This window comes from Cebidichthys violaceus, unplaced genomic scaffold (genome assembly GCF_023349555.1).
Source record: "Cebidichthys violaceus isolate CVI_PGR_0920_01 unplaced genomic scaffold, fCebVio1.0.p SCAF_2, whole genome shotgun sequence".
Classification (NCBI taxonomy): domain Eukaryota; kingdom Metazoa; phylum Chordata; class Actinopteri; order Perciformes; family Stichaeidae; genus Cebidichthys; species Cebidichthys violaceus.
The window spans coordinates 23,755,525-23,779,194 of record NW_027176372.1 but is presented as its reverse complement, the minus strand read 5'-3'; the positions used below and the strand labels follow the sequence as shown (position 1 = coordinate 23,779,194).

At 42.3% G+C, this 23,670-nt stretch overlaps 2 protein-coding genes and 1 long non-coding RNA gene across 14 annotated transcripts in view; 1 reads left to right on the top strand and 2 right to left on the bottom strand.

Moving 5' to 3' along the window:
- Window positions 1–238: 238 nt before the first annotated feature.
- Window positions 239–1,710, bottom strand: fgfbp2a (fibroblast growth factor binding protein 2a). The gene is made up of 2 exons (XM_068715576.1): window positions 921–1,710; window positions 239–709 (listed from the first exon to the last, which is right to left on the bottom strand). The coding sequence occupies exon 1, from the start codon at window positions 1,589–1,591 to the stop codon at window positions 929–931; it is 663 nt and encodes a 220-aa protein (XP_068571677.1). The 5' UTR covers window positions 1,592–1,710; the 3' UTR covers window positions 239–709; window positions 921–928.
- A 2,010-nt stretch (window positions 1,711–3,720) lies between these two features.
- prom1a (prominin 1a) overlaps window positions 3,721–23,670 on the bottom strand; it is a 58,960-nt gene continuing 39,010 nt past the window's right edge. For 2 of the 12 annotated variants that reach the window (XM_068715231.1, XM_068715237.1), the window contains 21 exons: window positions 22,078–22,307; window positions 21,828–21,902; window positions 21,559–21,622; window positions 21,262–21,421; window positions 20,980–21,132; window positions 20,487–20,610; window positions 20,255–20,358; window positions 19,510–19,594; window positions 16,214–16,360; window positions 14,441–14,512; window positions 14,142–14,234; window positions 12,529–12,582; window positions 12,374–12,454; window positions 12,131–12,199; window positions 11,259–11,348; window positions 10,804–10,919; window positions 10,035–10,058; window positions 7,741–7,843; window positions 7,518–7,568; window positions 6,958–6,994; window positions 3,723–6,806 (listed from right to left, as the gene is read on the bottom strand). In XM_068715231.1, coding sequence (XP_068571332.1) covers window positions 7,774–7,843; window positions 10,035–10,058; window positions 10,804–10,919; window positions 11,259–11,348; window positions 12,131–12,199; window positions 12,374–12,454; window positions 12,529–12,582; window positions 14,142–14,234; window positions 14,441–14,512; window positions 16,214–16,360; window positions 19,510–19,594; window positions 20,255–20,358; window positions 20,487–20,610; window positions 20,980–21,132; window positions 21,262–21,421; window positions 21,559–21,622; window positions 21,828–21,902; window positions 22,078–22,307 — 1,811 coding nt within the window. In that variant the 3' untranslated portion in view covers window positions 3,723–6,806; window positions 6,958–6,994; window positions 7,518–7,568; window positions 7,741–7,773. Of the gene's footprint in view, window positions 6,807–6,957; window positions 6,995–7,517; window positions 7,569–7,740; window positions 8,688–8,857; window positions 10,386–10,799; window positions 10,920–11,258; window positions 11,349–12,130; window positions 12,200–12,373; window positions 12,455–12,528; window positions 12,583–13,111; window positions 13,130–14,141; window positions 14,235–14,440; window positions 14,513–16,213; window positions 16,361–19,509; window positions 19,595–20,254; window positions 20,359–20,486; window positions 20,611–20,979; window positions 21,133–21,261; window positions 21,422–21,558; window positions 21,623–21,827; window positions 21,903–22,077; window positions 22,308–23,670 lie in introns of those variants that run through there. The other 10 variants (XM_068715229.1, XM_068715234.1, XM_068715232.1 and 7 more) reach the window with 10 other exon arrangements.
- Window positions 8,792–15,258, top strand: LOC137875744 (uncharacterized). Its single transcript, XR_011103402.1, has 3 exons — window positions 8,792–8,858; window positions 11,871–12,006; window positions 15,175–15,258. It is a non-coding gene; the product is annotated as an uncharacterized lncRNA (long non-coding RNA).

The following is a 23,670-nucleotide window of genomic DNA, read 5'->3' as shown; positions in this document are numbered from 1 at the left end:
CACACACTGAACTCTGTTTGATTTAAGCAACAGTGACACCTAATGGTTTAATGCGGTGTAGCACTATGTATTGATGACCATGAGGAGGATTAATGTAAAACATATTGACAGCTGTTTTTAATATTGCTGCTCTTTTGCTGTAAAATAACACTCATGAAATACATTTACATTTCTTGCATTTGATTTTTGTAGTTTTTCATCGAGACGAAGAAATAAAATGGAGCTTATCGACACAAGAGAATAATGTTTATTTAATAAAATCATTTTCACATTCATTATATCTTTCTGTCAAATACAGAACACCAGTACATACATGACTGCCTTTCTCAGACAGTATAATACTGAGTGATGCAAGTAGATTATATACAAGTACACGATATAGAATTACAAATACAAGCAGTGAGTTATCTGTGCGCTCTTCTCGTACATCGTTGAAGTAGTGTTTGTACCGTTTCATACTCGTGCTTCACAGCCTGCTCTGGGAGCTTTTACTTTGTTCTCACAGAGCGTTTCTAAGCCGTGACGTCTGGAGGTTCTCAGAGAAGTCCTTCTTCATGTGGTCCCAGCAGTAGCACCTCTTCTCCTGCAGAGAGCGCTGCAGTTCTTCTGTCTCTTCTACCAGAGGAGCAAACTGCTGGTCTGGAGTTTCCCTCCATGGGCCGTTTTTAATCAGATATCCGACATCATCATCAGCATCAGAATTGTGAATCTGTGAACATAGCAGAGGCAGAAATGCATATAGAGTTATGATTTATGTGCATTAGTTATATTTTGAGCAAGTAAAAGAGAAAAGTTTGAATTTTGAGGCACACTATATTTAGATATACAGGAATCATCGTTCAACCAGAGTGCTCTTAGATTAGTCCTGAAACAACAGTACAAGCTGTGTGTTCGTGGAGAGGCCCAGTTCTGTGGCTCACCTCCCGGGTTAGTGCCGAACCAAACCGATGAAGTAGGAGCAGATGCCCTGCAGTGACCTCCAGCAGTACCGCTGAGCCACCCTCTTAGCGTTGCTCTCCACGGGGGCGGTCTCCGGTGGCGGACTGGCTCTCGGTGTGGGCTGCATTCGGGGCGGGACTGGAACGTTTGGCCTCTTAGAACCGGGCCTCGTGGGCGAGGGACGAGGCCTCGCGGGCGACGGTCTGCCGGGCTGTGCGGCCGGTCTCATCCGAGCCGAAGCCTCTGCCGCCGACCGGGGGAAGGAGGCGCCCGAGAAGACCATCTGAGACTCGTCGGTCGCCTTCCTGCACATGTGCGGTTTGATCTGCCTCTGAGCCAGGCAGGCGTTGTGGAGCTTTCTGAGGCCCCACATCATCTGGACGAAGTAGTGGCGAGGGTTTTTGTTGTAGGGGCCGCAGGTGTGAGGCCGGCCCACGTACTCGCACCAGTAGGAGCGCTTGCTGCTCCGGCACGACAGCCTCAGCCGGGTGTACTCCCCCTGACCCGTGACGAGCATGGTGCACGCGTCCTTGGCCTGGGTTTTGAATTTGACGGGGTCGTCCCAGATGTTTTGTCCCCCGTCGCTCTGGGCCTCGGCCGACCAAAGGCAGCAGGCGAGCAGCAGCATCAGAGCGGCGTCCTGGGTCCACATGGCGTCGGGTGGATGCCGAGTGTCGGAGGCGGAGAGTCGGACTGCTCGAGCTGAGGGTCCCTCCTGCTATTTATCCTCTGGGTTTGTGGTCCTTCCTTCTGGAGGAGGAGAGCGGCGACATCATTTATAGCCGTCTGGAGAAGGCAGGAAGGGCCTCGTGAGACGCTTATCCAGGTGTTACGTAACGAGTCTACGAACTGTTCCACCCAAAGAAGAACGAGATAATGTAGATTGCATCTTCTTGAACATTTTCTGTCTCTCTCTGTCCCCAGAGGGCTTTTTGCAATCATGCAAACATCAGTTTTGTATAATGATCCTGTGTCTGTTGAGTGCGTCTCAATTAAACAGAACCACGTCTGGGAACACACTCGTGTAAAAGAGGCTTCTGAGGCCCTCGAGTTCTCGCTTGTTTTTAAAAGGCAGCTGTAGCTCACAGCCATGCAGCGTAGCCTGTCATTTCACTCCCAAATATAAACACAATCACGCCGCGCGACCACAACGGAACGTGAGCAGGAGTCGCTCACACATGGTGCACCGAGCTCCAGGATCTGAGCCAAACGAGAAAGAACTAGAAACGTATGAGACGAAGGGAAACAAGGTCCCATTGTGATCAACGGTGATCAACGCGTCTGGAAGAGATTTAGCTTCACTATTTACAGCGGAAAGAATTGTATGAATATAAAATACAGTCAAACACTGTGTTCTAAAGATCATCAGCAGAATATACTCAACAGTTTTACAACAGCAGTGGTAGAAGAAGGTGAAAGTTACACGAAAAAGACATAATTAATGATTTCACAGTACAAAATATTAACACATATGCAATTAATGGTTTAATCGACAACACAGGGTCATATTTTATATGTTGATCATGTGTTTTGTTTATAAGATATAGTACATAGTACTCTAGTACTGCAGAAGTCCCTCAAAACTGTGAAGCGTCTGAGTAAATGTACTTAGTGAGGACTCTCATCGTTGTGTTTTTTAATTCTTAAGCTACTGTTTCTTATCAAAGTCTCTTCTGCAGAACACCCGCTGAGTGTCTGCGTTCCCCTGAGACTGCAGCATCTTCACCGGCACACTTCGCCTGATGTGTATCTGTGTGTGAATGAATGAATGAATGAATGAATGCATCGTACGCCGTCCACTGTGCACGATATTCAGCTTTATTTATCCCCGTAGTTTGCAGGGTTAGGGTTTATGTGGCAGCTCTGAACACGTACGACAGACTAGGAAACGACAACAACGAAGTAAACGGAGGAAGATGCATTGGTGAGATACAGTCTGTGTGTATGTGGAGCTCATGCATAAGAAGCTGTTAGAATGAAAGCTCAGTCATGTAGTGAGAGATGTGACGCTCTCTTCGCTGACAGTAAACAGTTATTATGTATTTTAATTAGAGAATTCTTCATGCAGAGCCCCTTAAAGTGCATATTATTATCATAGAGCATGCTAGCTGCTGCTGGCGGTGTCGGTGTATGGCTCCACCCTCAAGCTACACATGGATTGTACACGCAGTAATGTACAACTTGTGCCGGATCTCAGAAATAACCACTCAAGCCCTGTTTGATGTGCAAGTAAACACGATTAAATAGGTTCTTTTTCCCTCTAAACCGCTGCCTCTGTTGTTGACGTTGGTCTTCTGTACGAGCCTATTTCAGAGGGACGAGGCTGCGCGTGGTTTTCTCTGGTGGTGTTTGTTCACATCCTGGTTGATGCCCCAGTAAACCTCAAAAGAAGCTTAAGGCAGAAGATAATCATCTCCTATTGAAAATAGCTGACCAGTAACGCAACCAGTGGGCTCCGGCCAGCAGCGGCAGCACCACATAGGAATGTGCAGTGTTGTGTTAAAGCTTTAAAATACACCGTGAGCGAGACGCTGCATGTCACCAGAGGTACATTTACTCAAGTACTGTACTTAAGTACAACTTTAAGGTACGTGTGCTAGCTGCATTTACATGATAATGTACTTTCCTGACAGAATATAATCAACAAAAACATCATGATATCAGTAACTTTATTGATTTCCCAGGAGACGTTCACAAGCTACCCACCAAAGTAATATTTAAATTAGCCCCACATATAGTAGCTTTAATATTAACGAGATGTAATCATCAATGTGTCAATAATCATAATGCCATTAATACGCATTCCTCTTGCAAAATGAGTACTTTAGCTTTAATACTTTAGTACTTGTGTACTTTTACTAAATTTTAAAATGCATGACTTCTGTGTTTTACTTAAGTAAAATATCTGAGTACTTCTTCCACCACTGTATGCAACATGTCATTCATAAAACATACTATCTTAATACATAAAGCTTTAAATATATACAGTATAATTGCCCATTCTTGCTAAATGCATGTGTGCTATGCTGTTTGTTTGTTTTTGCTTTACCACAAATAATAAAAACAAAAATGCACAAAACTGAAAAAAGTGACAACAATCAATTGCATTTCAAAGTTTATTCACAATGTATACACTCTTTCCTCCTATGGCTCCATCGGTGCCCAACTTTGGAGCGTCGCAGGTCAAACCAGTCAGAGCTGAGTCTGTCCTGAAGGTTCAGACTCAGCATCTGTTTCACACACTTAAAAAAGTAAAATCAGACCCACATCCAGACGCCAGCAGACAAGAATGATAGTCCTGTAACGTGAGCACACTGACGCTTAAAGATGTCCATCTTAACAAGAAGAAGTTCAAAAACTGTCAGCTAATCTAAAGCTAATCTTAAGCTAACTAAAGCCTTTTTAAATGAACACCACGTTAAACTTCATCCAGACCACCGGTAGACAGTAGTTACCTACTACTACGTATACTGTAGTAGTTCTATGCAGTACTATTGTATGTACAAATATATATATATATATATATATATATATATATATATATATGACCCACTGTATGTAAGGCAGATAGCTAGCTTTCTAGCTGTAGCTACTAGCTAACAAGCTAGTACGTCTCTCTGGTTAAAACCTTCATCTGAAATGATTAAAAAAAAGAATTTGAGTTTTTTCAGTTTAAAAAAAGTAATAAAAAGTGAATGCGGTTCACGACATTACATGTTTTCTGTAGTTTTCACGCTAATTTGTTGGTTTTGATGCTAATGGTGATGCTAATGGTGATGCTAATGGTGATGCTAATGGTGTGGGATCAAAAAAGTGAGCATCGAAGTTACTTCGAAATCATCAAAATGCAGTGAAAATGTACATTGAAATGTACATTTATTTAATTTTTAATACTGTAAAGTTACATATGGTACTACAATATACGATAGCTTATTCAGAGACAGTTAGCTAAATACAACTTGTGACGTTAAGATGGACATCTCTCACAGCATCCACTGAGTAAACCACTACGCGCTCTGCTGGTTTCCTACTCTTTGAATTGTCCCATGAATGGATTGTCTAAATCTAACCTTTAATATTCAATGATGAAGAGTTCAGCATATTCCTCAGCCAACATCGTCAAGTTATACAGAACAGAAGATAGCTCTTGAATACATTCACTCGTTCCGTCTCGTCTTTTCTTACACCTGTATCCATGGCTAGTGTGGGGTTTTAAAAAGCAGAATCAAAAGAAGCACATCGCTGATAGACCGCTAACGACCTGAGACTACAGTAAAAAATAAGAAAAATACAATTTGGCTTGAGAAAGTATTTCTCCACTTTAAATGCGTCGTCACTATGAAAGCAAGAACTCAGTATAAATGTCACGTTAGTGAACTCGACATGACGGTTTGTGTTGTTAGCTCGGGAACAATCGGACTGACTAAATGTTAAGTTATGCTCCGACTTTATGTAAATCAAAGGGAAGGTCCGAATAGTATTTGGTGATGCACTTTTTTTAACCCGGGGCTCCCTTAAAGGTCCCGAGATGAATCTGAAGATTATTAAAGAACATGTATATCTGTTCCATATCAACACAATATTGTGTTTGTCTAATTTCTAAGCTGTCAGTTGACATTAACCAATCAAATGAATCAATCAAAGCTGAGAAAATCACTCTTTGGTTAAACTTCTTACCAGCCATTGACATACACAACGCGTGAAGGGGGGGGGGCCTGCAACTATAAATTGCTTAATTTTAAAGAATTACAAACAAAAGAATTAGGAACGTAGTTATGATTTGGTGTTAAAGAAAAAGATCAATCCCTAAAAAGAAACGTATTGACATCACTACACTTTGATGATAAATAGTCCCACTTTTTTATGATTTTGGGATTGTTTAAATGCATTCTGGGAAACAAAGAAAATAAAGACGTGACACAAAATTAGATGACACAAATTAAGGGAAAATGCTAAAAACTTATATAAACTATTTTTTGTTGGGGGGGGGGGGGAGTAAAGAGTACAAACACTGTACCACAAAATAATTTGTGTTTTTTGACTTTCCCTTTAAGAAGGAGCACATCTGTCAAAAACAAACAACTGCATGAAACAAACTTCTGAAAGGCAACCAGTCATTTGCAAATCCGTTCAAAAACCAGCAAAGACGTCTGGATGTTTTGTAATAGTGTAAACATTATTATTTTCTTTTTTATAAAATCATGCTAAACTTCTTTACATTAATCATAAAAATCCACAAAGCTGCTTCTAAGTTCAAATCATCCATTTAAAAACGCTCCGACTCACGCGGGCCGCAGGTGAAAAGGATGAGGCGTTCAGGACCAGACTGTGTCCCGTTAAGTTGCACCTTTCCTTGACAAACTGTTCCACTTCCTGTGTTGGCGTGTGTCGGATGTAATGCGTCCGTTCTACGTACGGTAGAACAGGTTTCCTCCAGCGGCCGCCGTCTTCTTCAGCACTAACAAGTACATTAATATGAACAGGCATCACAGTTATCGTCACGCTGAATGTGTATTTTTCAGCTTGGTTTTGTGTCTGAACAAATGTAAACGCAGACACAGCAGTCCTTTGAGAAGCAGAAGAAGTAGAAGAAGAAGAAGCAGAAGTAGAAGCAGAAGAAGCGTGGCTCAGATTGGTGCTGGGGGAGGAGAGGTGGATGTCCTGCAGGTAGAGTTCCTTGGATGGGGAGCAGGGAACTGTTCTGTGATCTGCTTTGAGTTGAGCTACAGATAAAACCAAAGGGATGTGTGTGTGTGTGTGTGTGTGTGTGTGTGTGTGTGTGTGTGTGTGTGTGTGTTCCTCTTCTGTGGTAAAGAAACCAGCTGTTGTTGAGCTGCTTCTGGTCCGAGGACTCGTCAAACAAACGGCTTGAAAATAGATGAAAAGGTTATGATTAATAAACATGAAATATACTTAAATACTAATTCAGGAAAAGAGAAATGAATTAACTTCTTTTCTTAACTCTCCTCATGTCGATGCTCTCTTACAATAGTGACTGAGGACTCATCACAAACTTACCTACTGTGGTTTATTTCAGTTCCAGTTTCCGAGGGCACTGGGAAGGCAAATATTTGAGAGAAAAGAATTAGATTCATAAAGTATTAAGTGTATAATTCATGTTTTGGTTTCTTTGTTCTTCTTTTGAATGAACCAGGAGATGAATGCAGCTCTGTGTGTTTGTGTCGTGAAGTAACAGACACCCCAGTCGCTTAAGTCTCTCATGGGGCTTATACTTAAATATCTATTATATAGTAGTTATAGTAGTTAAAGTAGTCGGATACAACCTGCTGTCTCTTCTGATTAATGCGTTTCCCTCGAGATATTAAAAGCTATATTCTAAAATGCTGCGTGTCGTCGGGGAGAAACCTTGATATGAACTACAACCAAAACATGAACGTCCTTAAATAGTGTTTTGTAAATGAGGCAGTTTTTAGAAACCTAATTCTGTTGTTCTCAGTAAGCATCACACAAAGCCAAACATCAGCAGCTTCTCTCTACAGCACTCTGACTAAGCAGTCACATAAATACCATGAAGACATTTATGGTTCGTTAGTGAGTCCAAAATTAGCATTTCTCACCATGATGGTTTTCCTGCAAAGTCACTGTGAGCAGAAAAGCACTAAAACCAGCTGTAAAGAAGTGTTAAAGAGCTGAGTTAGAAGAAGAAATGCAGAGGGATGAGACTAGACAGTGGATGGAGACGGAGGACGAGGCGACGGAGGACGAGGCGACGGCTGTGCAAGAGAGACGCTCCAGATTGGAAGGACGGCATTAAATGAAGCAGAGGCCGGGTTTCAGTACCTTTCAGGAGCCAGAACACGAGCCGGCTCTCTGTCACCAGTCGATGTGCCTCGGAGGAGCCGAGGCCCGCGGGAACCTGTTCATAGTGTCATATGTAGGGACGCTACCGGCACAGGAACACACACACACACACACACACACAAGGGGAAGAACTTTAACATCACAAGTCAACCGTCACATGTTGTGAATCCGTCGCCTGCTTCTCTGTTAGAGGAAAACAGGACGAGCGGTTCACTAGGCAGAGAGCAGAACAGCTTCACCGACATCCGGCCGAGGTGGAAGAACTTAAAGGGGCAATAGGTTTAAGGGTTATACCGTCTGAAAGCACATGTTCATGTGTTCATATTAGTGGGGTTATTTCACCAGGTTTAGAGATTTCTCTAAAAACTTAATTATAACACTAAGTAATATGGTTTGAGAAAAAACTGGAGGGTGATGTGTCAGTGTTTCAGTAGCTGTTTGTTGATGAATGTCAGAGTTCATAAATTACTCATTGCCCCTTTAAAAGCATGCTGGGATTTTTGTTGTTAACTTGTATCAATTTCTAGAAAAGCATAGAAGATAAAAGGTCTTTGAAGATGTTCTCTGTTACAAGACAACACTACAAAATGGCCATTTTCTTTCTTCACTTTGGGTCTTTTATTTTCAGCATTCACTCAAAAACTGGACATGATGCTCCAGTCATGTGAAAGACGAGTTCTTCGATTGGTTTAAAAGAGGATGATTGTGGAAGATGTCTGATCCAGCTGTTTTGCTCTCTTCTTCTGTTACAGCAGGCCGTCTGTCCAAACGCAACTTAAAAGACCCGTCGCATGCAGTTAGGACGTCTCGTTAGAGGAAGAAGAAAATCAAAGGAGCGTCATTCGCAGCATCACACCAAAGCATCGCATGCTTGCCTCTCTCTGAACAAAATGATCAGGTGTACATTCGACGGACTTTGGCTGACTCTAAATGAGAAGAAACAGGATGATGTTTTCATTCACACAGAACATGCAGTAGGTTAGTGGAACAGATCCCCCAAAACCCACACAGCAGAACATCAACAGGAAGACGGGGAGACGGAATCGTAGACGGACTGATGGAAGAGTTCACGAAAGTACATCACACCGATCTCTAAGGTAAACTCATCACCTCCTGACTCCATACTCTGACTCTAACACACAAACATGAGTGGTACGATCTCTTCATCTAATTCTCTCAAACGCGTCTTGGTCAGTGACACTCTGCGCTTAACACTTCATTTATTTTACGTGACAAACGTACTCATTTTAACCAAAACCACGGTCTCTTCCTCGGCCTAACCGGGTAGTTTTGTTTTGAGAGTAAACCTAAAAACTTGTCGGAAATGTATTTTATGGAACGAGTGAAAACGGTGAATAGTGTGACGTGTTGAGCCACTGAGCAAGCGCCGAAATTTGACGAGTAGCAAAGAAGAAGAATAATATGCAAATTTCAAACTAACTGACTGGAAAAACACAGTCTGTCATATCCGATACCTTAAAATAACAGCTGCCATTAGTTGTCATCATTCTCGTTATTGTTCAGTTGGCTGGCCTTCATATATATATTGTGTGTGTGTGTGTGTGTGTGTGTGTGTGTGTGTGTGTGTGTGTGTGTGTGTGTGTGTGTGTGTGTGTGTGTGTGTGTGTAATGAATCAACTCTTTTAAAGGCATGCACTGTTTCGGCGACGTCATTTTGCAGGTGAATGAGCCCGTGTCCCATAGCATGCCTCCACCTCCCATAGCATGCAGTAACAGGATTATTATATACATACATATATACGTATATATGTATATGTATATGTGTGTGTTTACCTTGTCATCACAGGGTTTGGGACACCTTGTTGGCTCTCACTATGATAACCATTATTACCAATTTCCATACTGAAAACAAGATATCGTATAGAAACAAGGGGATGAAGGGTGTGATGTGGGAGACATGCCGGTCGGTTCTGGAGTATAAATGCTTTCTGTTTGAGAAGTCAAACTTGTGAAGAATGTTAAGAGATAAATATTGTTTTTGAGTATAAACCGTAGTGTTTTATTTACACTATAACTTACAAAAGACAGGAGGACTTGTAAGATAATGATTGAAAGAGCCCTTCATGAAAGGTAAGGGGCACTTTTCAAAGGTAGCACACGACAAGAAGCCACAGCATCCACCCAGAAGAGCAAGTCCAAGTTCACCAACGTAAACCAGCACCAATCATTTAGTAAACGAGTCTATGTACACGATCCAGAGAAGAGCACAGAGTGAGAGAGGGTGGAGACGAGAGGTGGAGTGAATGTCTTACGTTTTCATGGGAATTGTCTCAATGCTATAAAGATACACACAAAACAAAAACAACAACATAAGAGTGTTATTGAGAATGTCCAGCGATAGAAATGCACCATGAAGTTGTAACAGATCACGTGACGACGGACGCCACTGGCGGAGACAATACGTTGTATTTGTGTCGTAAAGATTCAGTGGACAAAAGGTCCACGAAGGACAAACGTGAGCCGACAGATGCGTCAGTGTGTCTTTGTAAAGTGCCAAGTGCTTGACAGAGAGGAATGTAACACACAAACACAAAGATGTGGAAGATGGAAATAGTAGAAATGGTTATCACAAAGTAAAATGCCAAGTCCCAGAAACAGAGGAACTACAAGGAAGAGAAGAAGAAGAAGAAGAAGAAGAAGAAGAAGAAGAAGAAGAAGAAGAAGAAGAAGAAGGATAGAAAGCACAATAAACACTGAACCAGTAGAGCTACTGTGACCAGGAAGACCTTCAAATAGTTATTTCAGTTGTATTTAATCTGAAATTAAGATGCTTCTTATTGAAATTAAAATAATATAATTAAATAATATTCAAATGAAGTAGGTGTCAGGAAGTAAATTGGCAATCTAGAAGCTGAAAGAAGATATAGATAGATTACTTCAGAAAGAGTAGAAAATAAGAAAGAAGGAGGTCCGTCAACCATCACCAGCGTATAACATATCTATTATGATGACTGCAGACTGTAGTTATATCTCGTTATATGTATATATGTGTATACATGTAGTAGAATAAGGAGTACTCACTCATCGTAAACGTCCTCTGTGTCCATCCTGCGGTAGAACTTGGCGAGTTTCACTGCGAGGATGATGCTGGGGAGCAGGAAGAGAGTGCTGCAGCCCAGACCCATCCAGAAGGTGTTCTGTTCAGAACAAACAACACATTAAAGGAATGATCTGTCGATGGACTGAATATTGATACATGAGTCCTCCAGCAAATATGCCAAATATTCCCTCGTTCCTAGTGATTAATGGAGAGGATTTACTGCTTTTATTCGTCTTTTGTAAATTACCGATTTTTGGATTTCTGAAAGATGCCACTATTTGACTCTATCGTCGTACATTTTACAGATCAAATCCCGAACGTTGTTTTTCATTCTGGCTGTGGGAAACAGCTCTCCACCATCCACCACCATCCCTTTTCAAACATATTTATTACATATTATTTATTCATGTTTGAACAGGGTTCTTGATATCATTACCATGGAGTCGACCAAGAAGCTGCACGTAATGATCTCCGCCGTGTCCAGCATGTTGCTGAAGGGCTTGCATGGTGCGACCTCCATAGCCAACTGCAGAGAGAGAGAGAGAGAGAGAGAGAGAGAGAGAGAGAGAGAGAGAGAGAGAGAGAGAGAGAGAGAGAGAGAGAGAGAGAGAGAGAATCCTTGTACTTTTAGTGTTCTCGGAAAACAACAGAAACATTGCGATCAAAATAAAAGCCTTCTATTGACAGCTCTGAGCTCTGAGATCAGTAAGACAGCTTCAGGCTTCGTTCCTCTGTTTTGAATTCCTTAAGTTAACTATAGAAACCAATGAGCCACAAGGCAAATTCCTCAGATTTATAGTGGTTGTAATTGCTATTTCTGTCTTCTTTAAGTTTTCTCCAAAACTCTTATGCAACATGCAAAGGTACTGCCAGTCCTGGACTCTTTGTGTCCCACCAGTGTTTGGATTTGACTACAAACCAGCATTGGACTGAACATAAGTCAACATTAGTCACACTGAAGGTACAGCGTTTGTTTACGTTTTGATCATTTCTTTATTCGATTGAGTCCAAACTGCTCTTATTTCTGTTCTGTCCTCTCCACCACCAGGAGACCAGGTCTACCCAGCACCAGGTTTACTAACCCAGCAGGGAGGTGGGGCAGTCCCACAGCATCAGGATCCAAAGATTGTACGGACCCAGTATAGAGACCAGAAGTTGCCCCCTACCTGTCTGGATGTGGTCAGGTACTACACATCGCTCCTCTGAGAGCCGAAGCGAAGGCACACACACACACACACACACACACACACACACACACACACACACACACACACACACACACACACACACACACACACACACACTTACTGATGTTTTGACCCATTCTATGTACTGATGGAAGTAGCCAACAATGGTCGCCGTGTATTTCCCCGTTTCCTGTGAAAGATTGAGACACAGTGTGAGTTCTAGATCATTTTACAGTCGGCGTTCTAAATGCGTCCCGGTCTACTTCCTGTTGCCGTGGATGTGAACGACATCAGCTGACAGGAAGTAGACGTGGACCCAAGCTGTCTGTTCTATGAATTAGAATATAAAGAAAGCAAGAGTTACCCGATTGATTAACTGTGTTGCATTGTGGGAGATGAGGTACTGGGCCGCTTCGATAGCATCAAGAACTGCTAAAACTTTGTTCTGCAGAAGAAGAGAGAGATTTAGTTTGAGTCGGCTGCGTGCCGGATCGAGACTAGAGGCGCTGGTTTACTCACCGGCAGGTCTGTGGCTGTTCTTTCCAGGAACCTCATACTCTGGTTCAACGCACTCTTTAAAAGGAACATTAAGAAGACAAATTAACAGAAGACATCCCAAAAGATCAGGGGATCAAGGTCAGGGGTCGCAATACACCAGTGAAACACAGAGGGACACCAGGCAAAGAACCAAACCCACGCTCGATGAACAATAATCTGCTTTAAGGACGGGCATGCTGAAGAATTCTGTCCCAAAATGAAATATCCACAATGCAAAGAAAGAAGTGATTCACCTTTCCCTTGATTCTGCCACAGATGATGGAGAAGACAGAGCTGTCACCAAATGAACACCAGACACTTCTTCTCTCAAAGTGGATATTTTGAAATATTTCGGTACAAAAGCCTTCATGTTCAACACCACTCAGGATGTGACTTTTATATCAATTTAAATACAAGAACACACACACACACACACACACACACACACAATATCCAACAATACTACCCAGAATGAGATATATTATCTCAGGTTAATATATGTCATCAGAGAGATCCAGCATCTCTCTAAGATACACTGAATACACAGGATGGACACACAGCTTACCCTCGCTCTAACATATTTCTTGAAGTTGAAAGTGGAAAAAGAAAAAGATAAAGAGCTGTTGTGAAAGCTGTGAAGTGCATCAACGCCTGTCTGAAGCAGGACATCTGTGGTGTGATTCTATTTGACAGAGAGAATGAAGCTGAATATTCATGTGTTGGATGACACATCCCCGAGGGTCAGACACACTCTGCTTTTGATGATAATGAATGAAACACTAGGAATGTGTTTTCCCCGTCGAGGATGATTCCGTTCTTCTCTTAAATAAGCATTAGCACAAGGATAGCAGTTACACATCACCACCTCTGAGCATAGACGATCTTCAAGCACATTAGACTAACTCTAAACCTGCATTAACGGGTTTGTTTCTAGCCATTGGAGGTGCTCATTTATAGATAAAGTACAACAAATGATGATTTCTTTCGAGTTGTGTTTCTGATCACACGTCTAACGTTCACTGTCTCTGGTCTCTGGTCTCTGGTCTCCTGCAGCTCCTGCATACAGTATGTATTTAAAAACATCATAATGTAAGTGCGTTGACAATATACCCTTAAAGGGAAAATCCACTTTTGCACACATTTGTTGTTTCTGTCCCTCAACTGGCTTCATATTCTGAAGTTTATTTATCAGAGTGCCTCTAAGCGACCCCTGCAGCCAAGAAGAGGCGACGATGTTCTGCATCGACTCGCAGACAAATTAGAACAAAGGCTGTAAATGTCTCCCTGGGTTCAGTCGGAGACACAACGTGCCCCCCAGCTGCATCGCACGCCCGTCTTTTGAGGCCACTTCTGGGGAGAAAGTCGGTTTATTCCTCATCTACGCTGACAAAATGTTTGTTATCCTGAAGTCACATTAGTTCACTGTATCCCAGTCAACAGTGAACAGATAACCGAATGAACACAAAGCACGTGCGTTGCTGTTTTTACGTAGTTTGAAGTGGTTTAGGGTGGATGTTTCCTTTAAACTACACAGAAGATCTAACCAAGACAGCCGGCCGGCCATGACTACACAGAGACACACAGAGGGGCATTACCATGGCCTGCTCCATGGAGATGATCTGCTGGGTGTGGATCTGCCGCAGAGTGCCGGCGTGGCCTTTCAGAGCCGTCTGCAGAGCGCCTCTGGGCTGAAAACACACACGGGCAGAGATATCTTTGAGTTGAAATATCATTTATGAAAGCGGCGAAAGGAACATTTTGAGCCCACGAACTACAATTCAAGTCAATCCAAAGGTGCCCCCGTGTATTGTAAATACATAAGTAAATGTAATTATGTGTCTGTGAACACACGGGATGTTTGTGAATCATCAGAAGGACACCGAGGTGTTCTCACCATGAGGTCTGTCTGGGCCTCCAGCTCTCTGGCAAACGACAGCAGGTCCATCACAGTGACTCCTTTGTTGACCTGGAGACGAGCCGTGTTCAGAGAGGAACAGATACATCAGGAGAACGTTCTTCCCTCAGTGGTAACTTTGAGGGCAAAGCGCTCCGGTTAAGTGTCATTTCTTCAATGACTATCATCCATATTTAATGGCTACATAATTAGAAAGCAGCTTCTTTGATTTCCGTTCATTGTGTTGCTTTAAAATAAATGTCCCACTGCGCCTTCAAAACACTATTAAATAAAAATAAAAAGCTGCTGTATTAACAACAGATCAATGAGGCAGCAGGACATTTTAAAACCACATCAGTGCATTTTCATGAGAAGGGTAACACTTCAATGACTTCATTTTAATAAGAGTAGATATTTATTATCTAAATAACAAAGAAATATAATCCAGTTCTGTAAAGCTGCCAGGTAGATAGAAGTCATTTAAACATTGCTTTTGATCAAATCAGTGTTTTTAGCAGCAGATGTTAAATGAAAGTTATTAATAAAGTGGTTAGAACCCTGAAACCTGTATAATGTGATGTGTTTCTACCAGACGTTCCTCCGACATTCATAGGATTATCTGACATTCGTTGGACCTAAAACCTCTCATCCTGACTATTGGAGGGTGAGTTGTGGACCTGGACAGGTGGAGCACTTGAATCCTTAAAGCTTTTCTTTGTTTTTTTCTTTCTCAGGAAATGAATCTCACTGAAGCTGACAGGTAGTGTCGGAGGAGACGGGGAACGCTCGTGTGCCGACTTGTTCCCTCACACCCTTTGCCTCGGCAGGAAGACTTCCTGTGTAATCGGGCTTCAGCGATCCTCAACGGAACGCGGTGTTCTGGGTCACGTCACGGCTCCCGTGAGCTGAAGCGTGGCTGCCTGCTGTATGTTAACTGACAGCCAAGCCGCGTCTGGTAACACACCAATAACGTACATATGTAATACCATAATATTAGTACATGTATAGAACACTCTCTTATCAGTGTTTACACTGACGTCTGATGTACTGATGTCATACAGCCAGTAGGTGGAATGTACGTTTACTCAAGTACTGTAGTACAAATACGAGGTACTTTAACATTACCATTTCATGCTACTTTGTACCTTTACTCCACTGCAATTCAGAGGGAAATATTGTATTTTTTTATATTTTACTTGGCTAATTGCATCAGTAACAATAATAAAACACTCACAGGGGTCATTTACTGCACTACTTTTACTTCCAAATATCTGAGTACTTCTTCCACCACTGCATATCTAACTGGTTCATCTCATAGTAAAGTATCTCATGAAATGTATTATTTTGAAATGTTCAGTTCGCTCATATTCAGTTACTGTGAGTATTCGTGTTTTTTCTTGTGGTTTATGTGTGTTTTTTCTGCTCGTTCCTTCACTTTCTAAATCTGTTTGGCCCTTTTTTAGTTCTGTTTCATTCATGCGTATTTTTAGTGCGTCTTGTTTGTGCTTGTGTGTCTCCTTCACACTGATGGACCTCCTCCTTCACTTTGTTTGTTTCCGAATAGATGGGATAGAACTTTATTTATCCCGAGGGAAATTGTTATGCAGCAGCTGCAGTACAAAGCAGGAAAGAGAGAACGTAGATATAGATATAGAACAATATAGATAATCAATAGTACGCAAAGCCAGTGAATAAATATAAACCGGTAAACAGTGACTAAAAAGCCCAAATATAGACAAGCAGGTATGGGTTCTGTGGTGCACTGTGTGTCACCTCCTCCAGGTAGTCTGCGTAGTTGATCTCTGACAGCCCTGCTTCAGAGAAGTCCAGCAGGTTCTGCTTCCCCTCTGCCTCTAACAGGATTATCCCCCTCAGGTCGATCCTGACGCTGTCCAGCTGACTCACCACGTCCTTCGTAAACTGTGAACACACAAAGGTGCAGCAGCAGGTGTGATGAAGCCTGCAGGTGAAACGTTACGTCTCGATGCTAAAGCTTCAAAAGGAAGCTGGACGCTTTTTTACATGTTGTGTTGATTCTCAAACGGTCTTAAGCGAAAACATAACCGAGGTTTCTACCTCTGTGTATTCCTTCTAGAAGGGCTTGGTGAGTCACAGTTTAAACTGAACGGCAGTACGAACACAGAAACATTGTTAACATAATGAAAGGGCAACAAAAATGAAAAACAAATGTTGTCACGGATGTGGCTTGGATGAAACTAGAACGGTGTTTCTTTATGTTTGCGTGGAAAGTTTCTCTTGTTTCTACTGTAAATTGTTTGCGGTCCGTTTTATTGCATTTCTGCACACAATCCTTTCCTTGAGTCATTTCTTTCATTTATTTTGTGTCTTAATGCCTTTTATGTCTTATGTGAAGCACTTTGTATTGCGTTGTTGTGGAAAATTGCTGTGCAAATAAACAAATTGGAATGCAAAACTCACATTTCTCTACAAACTATTAAACCAAGAGAGAGCAGACTATTCCCACCGGGCAGACATGAAGCAACGGCTCTCAGTTTATGTGTCAATAACTATAAAGAACTTTGTATTGTTTATTCATTTTTTATTATATTGGTTGTTTTGAAAGCCATACTCATAGAGCAACATATGTTGGTAAATATGATTTTTCCACAAGGGACGTCTTGAATAGTAATATGCAATTTCACGAGCAAAAAAATAAAACGTATGCTTTTTTTGTGGCACTATAAAGAAAACTAATTTAATTAACATTAACTCATTATTATTATTATTATTACATCTAAATAAGTCGCAAACAAATGAATGAATCTGGAGATTGAAGCTGATTTCGTTTAATTTAAATCCTAACAGGGAAGTTGACATATTCAACAGTGACGTCATTTACAGTTCTCGGCTGCACGGAATCTGATTGGATGAACTCTGACCAATCAGCCTCGCCGCTGCCCTGATCAACCAATCAAATCGAAGCTCTACGACGTCGTGGCGTAAGGACGTTATTTATTAAGTGTGCTCTACGGCTGTAGTAAGTGAATTATGATTCAAGTCAAGCCATTCATTATTAAAATGATTGTTGACAGTCATGTGACATCGAATCACTCAATGATAACTTAAAATCGTAGACTGTATTATCTTGAAAAACGAACTCGCTAGTATAGCGGTTAGCTCCGGTAGTAAGGGGGCGTGGTTTGGTCAGAACAGGAAACGCTTCGTTGGCTGATAAACATTAGCACAACATTAGCCGTAAGCTAACGCAGCTAAACAGCGTCAGCTAGCTAGTTAAAGGCGGGTGTTAGCCGCAAACTATGTGACCGGTTTAGTGATGTTATGGAAGAGATAACTATAACCTTTAGTTAACTAACGTACCATAGTCCAAACATACTCTTTTACAAGTAAAAGTAACTAAGAGTAGTAACACGATAAAGTTGTAAAGTATTGTCAAAATGCACTTAAAGTATCAAAAGTAAAAGTCATCATGCGAATTATCTCAAAGTATTCTGTTGTTATATAATAATATTTTATATACAATTTGATGTCCCCTTGAAATATTAATAAATGATTCAGTTTTTATCACTAATGAATATAATTAAGAGCATTTTAATGTTGAAACTTCCATCAATGTGGAGCGACGTCTAGTTACTTTGTGTACCACTATGTAGATTAGTAGGATAGTACTCCATCATGTGTTTTTTTATGTAAATGGTTACAATAAGTGTGAAATAGACGTGGAATTAAAATGATTTCACTTCTGAAATGTGGAGTAGTATATAGGATAAAATGGAAATGCTCAATTGTAGTACAGTTATGTCAAAATAGTACTTTTTTGGCAGTAGTTGTAAATGTATTTTCTGTATCTAATATGTCCTTGTCCTTGTAGGGGATGTGTACCGGCACATGGATTGGTCAAAATACATGGATACTGTCTAAAGACTTCAACCCTGGAGCATCTACCCTCCCCAGAATGTCTGGTAAGTACTGTAAGATGATGTGTGTGTGTGTGTGTGTGTGTGTGTGTGTGTGTGTGTGTGTGTGTGTGTGTGTGTGTGTGTGTACTCAAATCAAAAGGTTCCTCACAAAGACCAAGATAACATGATCCTTTAGTAGGTCTGACATCCATCAAACTGATGCGCCTTTTCAAGTGATAAACTTGAAGAAGAATAATGTATGAAAACTCAGGTCAATCTCAGCATTAGTCCAATATCTTTATCTTCACAGTGAGCTGATAGAGAACCATATTTCAGCATGGGAATGAGACGTACTGTGGTTCTCAGACTAAAAGAAGGGGACATATAGATGTGGAGTAGACAAGTTTTTACTATTTGAAAATATTCTGACATTAGTTGAATGTTTTAAGATAGCCTCATCTTTTTGTAAGATGTATTACCATAGCTTATACAGGTGATAAGATAACTCTTAATATGTATATAGCTAAAATTCTGGCAGTTAGGGTGTCACATTTTTGGAAACTTAAAACATGTGCAGGCGCTAAATGAAGACAAATGACCAGTGTGCCGAAACAGATGCAGCATTGGACATATCAGCTGTTGGCTTAAAGGAGCCAATCCGTCCTTGCCAACTTGGCAGGAAAGTAGTGAAGGTCTCAGGCGGGCGGGAGCGTCTGGCTCGGGGCCAAGAAGAAACAGAAACTTACATCGGTGTAACGTCTCGGGCAAACGCCGAGTAAGAGCTGAGGCATGTTAAAGCTATCAGCCGTCAGCACAGACTTTGTTTTGGCAGAAAAAGAAATCATTAGGTAATGCTAATTAGACGCTGCAGCCAAGGATGGAAATCTCCAGACACTCCGCCGCCTGTAGCTTCTAGAGCTGCGTGTCCAAATTTTATTCTAACCCTTGTTTGAGCATTTAGTACATTGCATTGATTTATTGTCCATAATAGTATTTTTATGAAGATTACTAGAGAGGAGTTTACAGCTAAACTGAGAGAGCTCCTTAACTGAGAGCTTACATTGTAGTGAGATGATAGTACAGTGACCTGGTCTAATATCTATCATGTATGAAGGAATAAGTCAGTACAAAGACGCTCGGATCGACCCTACAACATGTGACAGAATGCTACTAACTGTTGAGTTTACTGACCACTGTGGTGTTCAGGAACGAGGAGATGTTGAAGACTTTGTCCAGACGCATGGCCGAGTAGATGCCTTTGTTCTCTTTGCAAGTACTGAGACAGACAGAGGTGAAACAGAGACAAAGTTAACTGAAAGGTTGCAGAGTGAAAATATTTGCTGCCATCAAGTGAAATTGAGTGGAAGTACACGACGTTCCCTCACAGAGAACAGTGTAATATTCCTCAAAAGCCTGGAATATTTGCTCATTTGTCAAAGACAAATGTTCCACGATAATTTCCAGCCAGCTCCATAACATATAGACTCAGAGAATGCACACAGTGTTAGCACTGCTTGCTTTTTAATGGGCAAAGACCTGTTGAAGCAGCGCTGCTCTATTTGGAGACATAATGAATGCATGTCTGCCACCGCTGCTACTGAGGATATGCAGCTCCTCACTGGAAGGAGATGATGAAAGCTGATGTAACCACGGAGAAAGAGGCTGGAGAGAAAGCAGCACAGATAGTGTCGGGAAATCATGCTAATTAGCTTCTCAAGGTCAATAGAAGCCCTCTCTCTCATTTGCTTCCCCATCAATGGAAATCAAATATTCAGACTCTCGGTGCCTGACCCAAAACAAAAATTATTCAAATTCTACAGCCTGTCATTGGACAAATGTCTCGTCCTGCTGCAGAACCCATTCAGTAAAATGTAGAGAAGACAGATCTGCAGTACCACTGTCACCTAAATACATAAAAAAAAGGAGTTTTCTTTGCCTGTACAAGCTCTCTGCCGTCAGCTCCAGGTCGGAGTCGTTGTACATGTAGCCGGGGATGAAGTTCTTCCAGTCGGGGTTGACCAGATACGGGGTGTCCACAACCTGGAGGATCACAGAAGGGAGAGAGGATGTGTGATGTGTGATTCTCAGGGGAAGCAAGTGGGACCATGTGATCGAATGTGGCCCGAATTCAATTTAAGACAAGTTGTACTTCAAGACCATGAACTTGCCTTGAAGACTTCTTTGGTGTGGAATGGTTCACAAAACAGTTTCTCCATGTTTCCTCCAGCCAGGAAGATGGTGGTCACCACTCCCATCAGCACCCAGGAGAAGATGACGGTAAACCCAACGCCGCTGTGGAGAACGACGCACAGGCCCTCAGGTACAGACAATACGTAGAGAACAAGACAAGACGGAAGAGGAGCAGCAGTGGAATGGGTGGAGGTGGAGGTGGAGGAGGAGGTGAACTACAAGAGTTACTTTGGATTTGTATCTCAAATTAGACGGAACAAAAATCATAAAAATTCAAACGATCAAAACTCAAGAGAAGTTGTTGCGTTTTGTACGAGCTCTTTAATGCTCCTCCTTTACGTTATTCTGATTATACGCTCTGGTCTTTGTCACCTTTTATAACAACTAGTAGTACTAAAATCCTCGTGGCAATGTGTGCCGTGAGAGCATCGTCAGATTGGCTTCAAAACCAACAGTGGACAGTTGACTCACGCCATGAGCATCGTCCCCCCCGTGTTGGAGATGCAGCCTCGCGTCGTAGGGGAGGCGTGCTTGTCGTATCCCAGCGTGCCACACAGCAGGCCCAGGTAGTTGAAGGCCAGGACGAGGACCACCATGCAGCAGAGAGCAATGCAGCCGATCCACCTGTAGGCAGCAGGCAAAGCTATGGAGTCAGAGCTTTCACTGAAGGTGGCGTCATCAAGATAGAGGACTTATTACAGCATTTACACAGTTTACAGGTAGCTCTTGTTGTTGTTTAAGAGGTTTGTTTACCTGTAGAAGTCCATCTTGTCTATCTCAGGGTAGTGGTCCTCAATCTTGGCGTGGGCGTGGCTAATGAAGATGGTGAAGTTGGACAGGGAGCTCTGCACGGGGAACACCTTGGAGAAGCTGCTGATGTTATTGCCAATGCCGTCCACCAGACTCTGGACACCTGAGAGACGGATCAGGTGATTGATAAGTGACCCGAGTAAAAGCAGGAAAAGCTTCAAAGATGGCAAACGTTGTACTTTTTAAGCTCTGCGATTTCTTTCTTTGCTTTCAGAAGGAAGGTTTTCAGTTGTCACTTACTCTCCACGACACTTCTGGTCTGTTCCACCACCAGATGCGGCGTGTCGTTTAAAGAGGCGTAGCCCTGTGAGAGGAACAGGACAAAGTGTTGGGACGTGGAGTATCTGGGTCCATTTTTAGGGTGATTGTTTTCATTTTGATCGATTTTTTTTAAAAGGGCAATTCAACTGAAGCACAAATAGACGAGGCACCGGAAGCAAAATGGGTGACACGATCACGTTAGATAACTCCTATTAGATACGATTCATAGATGTTTAGTGCCGGCTCACCGTCTGGACGATGGCACTGAGGTCCGTTCTCAAAACGTCGTTCATCTTTTTCAGCTGAGCGTTCACCTTGGGCAGCTAAGATGTAAACAGACAATGAAACATTGATAAACACACATTCAGGAATGCCATGTCAGCGTTTAGGGCCTAAACGATTCAGTTCTTATAGCTGAGTTATCAGCAGCTGAGGAGCTGAGTTGCAGTAGTTCAGCAGTCGCCTAGTAAAACGTGAACTTTGCGTTCACTTTCGTACCCGTGTGAAGTTGGCTCCGATCTGCAGCTGGGACAGTGACTGGCGGATGTTGCGGCACAGCTGGGCAGAGGTGGCGTCCGAGTCCTCGTCGTGGCAGCCCGGGTCGTTGAGCGTGCGGTTGATGCTGGTCCGGACCAGACTCAGGTTGAAGTTGAGCTTCCCCGCTCCGTCCTGCAGGACCTCCAGACCCACATTGACGTTCTCCAGGGCCTCCTTGGTTTCTCGCATGGCTGATTAGAAAGAGAGCGGAGATGAGATTGAACGTGTGTTCGTCATGAGGGGAACGCCATCAGAACCCTCCCAGAACACAAGTCTCCTTCTGAAAAAGTAGAACGACGGAGTGAGACAATCTTCATTGTTTCTTGTTCTTCCAAAATTTAATTTAGGTCGATCAGTTTTTGATATCTTACCTACTCCACTACGTTAAATCAACTTTTCTCATTAGCTAACCTATATTTTGAGGTAGAATGTATATTGAATGAGTTGTAAGGAAAGGCGTCCCCCCCCCCCCCCCCCCCGTGAGCCTGCAAAATGAATAATGAATATTTTATTCAAATCTTTTAGTTCTGTCCTGGGAAATCATGTGGAATTGTTAAAACAGGAAGTATATAAATGCACTCTCGTATTCAGAGCAGTAAAATAACTTTTTTGACAATGTTTCTGGGGCAAATCCAACTTTCAAATACATTTCTGTTTTACAATTTAACCCCAAAAAAATTGGCTTTTAATATCAACATCCACAGGAGGGGACGGTTCGTATGACAGTAGATCATTTGCGCTCTCTGTACGGACCGGGCCTGAGTCGAGTTTATCTCACAGAGGCTCAGCTCCGCTGTTCTCCAGCATCTTGACTTTGCGTCCTCTCTTAAAGACGGTCGCTGTCGGTAACTAAACTCTTTCCCAACAAGCATTTGAATGCATCCCAAGTGAGCAGCCTCGGTTAGTTAACGATCACGGAGCGGCCTGCAGCATCCTGTTTAAAATTAAACAGGATAAAGAATGCAGAAACACCGGCATCCTTCAACATATAAAAGATGCAGGAGAGGAAACTAAACTCTCAGCCGTACTGGAGGGAGTCAAACCGGGACGGATGGTTCTTCCTCTTATGAATCTCCCGTATCTTCAGCATCTGATAACACAGTATTCATACGGGGGACTGAGACCCTCTGGCTGCTCAGCCCCAGTAGGAACACAATAGTACACAAACATGAAGAACACCGACTGTATTTACACTCATCTGAGCTCAGGCAGTTTAACCACCTGAACTGTATATTGTTCCATGTAGTGTTACATCCATATACAGCAGCGTGTTGACTTACATAAAGCAACTAAAAGAAGAGGACAGCTACACAGTGAAATGTTCAAATCGTTGATTGACCTACATGGGAGGGTGCTGCAATACGATCGGTCACAAAGGAACACACATGTTCACTTCACAGTGGGGGAACACAAGTGGAGAGAAGGGGGAGATGTCCAGGCTGATGTTACGTTGGGGTTTGGCAACATCTGGTTAACTTAAAATTGCACCAGGCAAAATGTTCTTTTATGGAAAGGAAATCATATCCGTGGAAAGCTCCGATGATTGCCCATAAA

Coding starts and splice junctions, on each gene's coding strand:
- fgfbp2a (XM_068715576.1), bottom strand. CDS start 1,591: ATGTGGACCCAGGACGCCGCTCTGATGCTGCTGCTCGCCTGCTGCCTT.